The 4,721-nt window shown below is 41.3% G+C and overlaps 1 protein-coding gene across 1 annotated transcript; it reads right to left on the bottom strand.

Annotated features, from left to right (window-relative positions):
- Window positions 1-227: 227 nt before the first annotated feature.
- Window positions 228-3,809, bottom strand: LOC115134781 (aldo-keto reductase family 1 member D1). Its single transcript, XM_029668978.2, has 8 exons — window positions 3,580-3,809; window positions 2,934-3,101; window positions 2,434-2,550; window positions 2,187-2,264; window positions 1,658-1,780; window positions 1,269-1,544; window positions 752-834; window positions 228-669 (listed from the first exon to the last, which is right to left on the bottom strand). Exons 1-8 carry the CDS (start codon window positions 3,670-3,672, stop codon window positions 627-629), a joined length of 981 nt encoding a protein of 326 aa, XP_029524838.1. The 5' UTR covers window positions 3,673-3,809; the 3' UTR covers window positions 228-626.
- Window positions 3,810-4,721: the final 912 nt, after the last annotated feature.

Below are 4,721 nucleotides of genomic sequence, written 5' to 3'. Positions count from 1 at the left end.
TTTCACCTGGTTAGTCTATGTCATGTAAAGAGCAGGTGTTCCTAATGTTTTTTACACTCAGTATGATAGGACATTATTTTCTATTGTTTTTTTGTTTTTTTGGTTAGTGTGTCAGATAAACATTGATTGGTTAGGGTTAGTGTTGAGGTAGCCTGGCCTGTGTGCCAGTCTGTTTCTACTCGCTTGCCAACTACTTGTCACACTAGACCAGAGTTCCCACTTAGAAGTCAGCTTGAAGTGCATTTATTGGTCGATAAACAAACACTAGGAGCAGTGATGTATTAACAGTGTTATGAGACTAGTGTTACATATCGCAATACTTCAGCATATTTGGGATACTTCAGCAGTCTGCGGTTGTTATACTTAAAAAAAATGTGTTAAATGCAACTAAGGTGCAATAGGGATTGATTTCTCAAACAGTTTTTCGTGTCAACTGGTCATTGGTTTTCATTCATTGTCAAGTAGAGCCCCCTAGTGGTCTTTTGATGAGGGGTACTGCCTCACAAAATGACAGAATCAACTGAAAGAAACGTAGGCTACTACAGAATGGTTCCACACAAACAAAATGAAACATGTTCAGTGAATTTGTCAAGGTTACAGGAATACATGGAGGGATATTGCCAGGCTTAATATTCATCCAGAAATGGGTATTCAGGATGGTCACTCCACCTGTGGGGAAAAATAAACACTGTATCAACACCTAAATATAAAAACTGACTCACTTTAGTAGCTACAATATTGCAATACTTACATTAAAAGCTCCACAAAACGGATGTCTTTGTTCAGTCCTTCAATTGCTTTCATTTCATCCTCAGTGAGTGAAAAGTCAAATATCTATAAAGAGTACAAAACGGGGGTATAACTGAATTAGGTCACCATGCAGTATACACTGAGTGTACAAAACATTAGGAACATCTCCCTCATATTGCACCCCCTTTTGCTATCAGAACAGCCTCAATTTGTCAGGGCATGGACTCTACAAGGTGTCGAAAGCGTTCCTCAGGGATAATGGTCCGTGTTGACTCCCACAGTTGTGTCAAGTTGGCTGGATGTCCTTTGGGTAGTGGACCATTCTTAATACAGAAGGGAAACTGTTGGGTGCGGCACCCCATTCAAAGGGACTTCAAAGTGGATTTAAATAGGGATTAAGGGACCATAGCTTTCACCCTGATTCACCTGATCAGTCCGTGTCATGGAAAGAGCAGGCGTTTCTAATGTTTTGTACACTCAGTATTAGTGGTTGTTGACTACGTTTAATTCAGTTGAACCTGAAAGTTGTCCTTGATCCTGTAAGTGCTGAAGCTCTTGGGGATGACCACCACTCCTCTCTGGACATTGAATCGCAGGGCCACCTGAGCACTGTTCTTTCTGTACTTCTTCGCTATGGACACCAGGACCTCATCCTCCAACAGAGGAGGGCATTTCAGGTTCACCCAGGAGGCGTCCCTTGAGGTGCCTAAGGGGCTGTAGCCTACGACCACAATGTTATTCTGGCGGCAGTAATTAAGCAGCTTGGGCTGAGTGAAGTATGGATGGCACTCGACCTGTATTGAAAAATACATACAGCACTTATTAGTTGCGTGCACAAATCTGAAAAAGGAGGTTTTCCACATGTAATTGCATAAGCATCTCAGCATTGAGCGAGAGAATGCCCCACCTGGTTGGACACAGGTCTGTGTTTGAGGCCAGGCTTTCTCAGTAGGAGCTCCAGCTGTCTCCTGTTGAAGTTGGAGACTCCCAGAGATTTGACCAGCCCTGCATCTTTGCAGGCCTCTAAAGCCTGTTGGAAGAGAGGAGACTTTAAAATATGTCCATTCATACTGATTTACCAGAATGAGAGAGACATACCGCAGAGAAAAACACAACACAACTTCTAGAGACAGTGGAGAACTTTGGAAAGAGGTTGACTGCCTATTTATGGCATTGTCCTTGACACAGAGATTAGAGCCAAGGCCATTGCAATTGAATGGATATTTCTGCCCAGAATATTTACTCTGGGTTTTGTGTATAGGCTAGTGCCTACCCTGTTCTAATACTCTGTAATACATTATTTTTCTTATACTGTTCATTATAACCACCCCATAAGGATGCTGATAGTTGAGATTCCTTCCGCTATTCTAAACACAATTGATTCTGATAATGAGACGATTATGCATTTGGCTATGGGCCTGGAAGACAGAACTCACCTCCCATGTTGCACATAGGTCTGTCTCATGGTAAATGTACCGCCCGTCCTCATATTTAGGATAAAACTCATCACCAGGCTGAAATTGAGATACCGTGATAAGAATGACTGACACATTTGAAACATTTTGAGTTGACTTAAAAATAGTTCATGATAACTTTTTTTGAATGTATTTTACATTGGCCTTGAAGTGGTGGGTGCAATTTCAAACTGATGTCTGTAACTACTGTAGTCTACAATCTGTTAACCTTGAATGCGGTGGGCATCTCGATGATGTATAGATCCACATAGTCCAGTTTCAGGGCCTTCAGTGTCCTCTCTAAGGCAGGCCTGACGAGCTCTGGAGGGTGGAAGGTGTTCCATAGCTGTGACAGGTAGAAGGAGACCGCTATGACCAACCACTATTAGCCTGACAGACCTGGGTTCAAATACTATTTGATATCATTTCAGATACTTTAGCGTTGCTTGGTTGCAATAGAACCAATGGAAAAGGCCCCAAAATACAAACAAATGCAAAGGTATGTGGTCTTTGTGCAGTTTACCGGACAAAGATTATCGCCTATTCCTGGACAAAAATGCACTTTAAAATTGTGAATCCCCATTGAACATGCTTCTAGTTCTGAATCAAGGACTAGGCATCTGTGCCAATGTAACTGGCCCTTATAATACAGGCCTACTATGGTTCTGTGATAGAAAGTTTTAAGTGATGTTGATGTGTGTAAATCAACCAGCAATAGAACAACTTCACCTTTCCACAGTAAAAGATGTCTTCTCTTTTGACGGTTCCATCTGCAATTTTCTCTCTTATGGCTTGACCTACTTCGTGCTCATTGAAATACACCAAAGCCCCATCAAAGTGTCTGTACCCCACATCTATTGCATGCTTCACACTGTTTAACGCTGTGCCTCTGGGTGTCTGTCAAAAAAACAGAGTTAAGAGAGTGAACGTGCATGAAAGAAATAAGTCAAGTTGACTTTTATCTTAAACTTAGAGACATTAGGTCAGCCTACTTTGTTTATCACTAGTTAAATGTTTAACCAGTCAATCACAGCAGTAAAAATGGACTTCGTGCTGTTATGAACGTGGACTCATTTGATCTTTGATTATTAAAGCGCATTCTAGTTTACAGGTGGTTGACCTCGTCCCCAGGCTAAACGTGTCTGGGAAGGAGATTAACAGGTGGCCTGCCTGTCAGTGAGAAATCCTAATTATGTTATCCAAATCAGACTGTCAGGTATACTCTTGAAAAATGTGAAATTCAAACAGTGCTATTCTTGAATACTCCACAAACAATGTAATGTGAAGTTGTGCTGGAGTACATTTTGTCAAATCTTTTTTCCCCCGCATGCACCTGTTGTTCAAACTGCTCTTTAAAAAAAAAGGTTTCCCTTACCGTTCGTGGGTCTCCATAAGTCCCCAGTCCAAATAGGGGAATCCGGTTCCCATCACTGAGGGGAACACTGTGTTTCTCAGCAGTCAAGTTCATCTCTGAGTCTGTTTGGACTATGGGAGAAGTGAGGCTAGGGCTTCTTTATGTAGGAAACGTATTGGCTAATGTATTACTGAGCTACCTTTGAGCTACCAGAGTGCAAAATTACCCGCCCAGCGCACAGTGCTCTGCTCTCTGTGTCACAGTACAAAATGGACCAGAAAACCCAGGGGAGAAGGACTGCCCCCTCTCATTGAAGTCATAGAGTTCAAGGCCGACTAGGGTAGTACAGGATGATGTTTTCAAAAAGCAGGATCTGTCATGCCCTGACCATAGAGAGCCCTTGTTCCTCTATGGTGTTTCAACTCCAGCCACTTTAATAATGGGAATTGATGGAAATTGATGGAAAATATATCACTAGCCACATTAAACAATGCTACTTAATATGTTTACATACCCTACATTACTCATCTCATACAGTATGTATATACTGTACTCTATATCATCTACTGCATCTTGCCTATGCCGTTCTGTACCATCACTCATATATCTTTATGTACATATTCTTTATCCCTTTACACTTGTGTGTATAAGGTAGTAGTTTTGGAATTGTTAGGTTAGATTACTCGTTGGTTATTACTGCATTGTCGGAACTAGAAGCACAAGCATTTCGCTACACTCGCATTAACATCTGCTAACCATGTGTATGTGACAAATAAAATTTGATTTGATTTTGTGTTTAGGTCAGTCCGTGACTAGTGGGGTGTTCTAGTCTTTGTATTTCTTTGGTGTTTTTTGTATGATTCTCAATTAGAGGCAGCTGGTAAAGTAGCTATTTTTCCCACCTGTGTTTGTGGGATATTGGCTTGTGTTTCGTTGTTTGGTTATTGTTTTTCTTAAGTTTCACTTGGTAATAAAGATGTGGAACTCTACGTACACTGCGCCTTGGTCCAGTTCTGTCACAGCTTTCTTCCTGGGAAGGAGAGGCGGACCAAAACCGCAGCTTGGTTATAGTTCTTTAATAAGAAAACTCAAACATGAACACACTACAAAACAATAAACGTGAAAACCATAACAGTCCTAACTGGTGCATAAAACACAAAGAC

Source organism: Oncorhynchus nerka, linkage group LG9a (genome assembly GCF_034236695.1).
Source record: "Oncorhynchus nerka isolate Pitt River linkage group LG9a, Oner_Uvic_2.0, whole genome shotgun sequence".
Lineage (NCBI taxonomy): Eukaryota > Metazoa > Chordata > Actinopteri > Salmoniformes > Salmonidae > Oncorhynchus > Oncorhynchus nerka.
Note: the sequence above shows the minus strand (reverse complement) of the source record. Positions and strands in the feature narration are given on the sequence as shown.

Bases quoted from the DNA above. Each gene is read 5' to 3' on its own strand.
- LOC115134781 (XM_029668978.2), bottom strand. From the start codon at position 3,672: ATGAACTTGACTGCTGAGAAACACAGTGTTCCCCTCAGTGATGGGAAC. The intron at 2,265-2,433 runs GTTAACAGATTG...TCTCAATTTCAG, and splicing joins AGATGCCCACCGCATTCAAG to CCTGGTGATGAGTTTTATCC. The intron at 835-1,268 runs GTTCAACTGAAT...TACTCTTTATAG, and splicing joins GGATCAAGGACAACTTTCAG to ATATTTGACTTTTCACTCAC.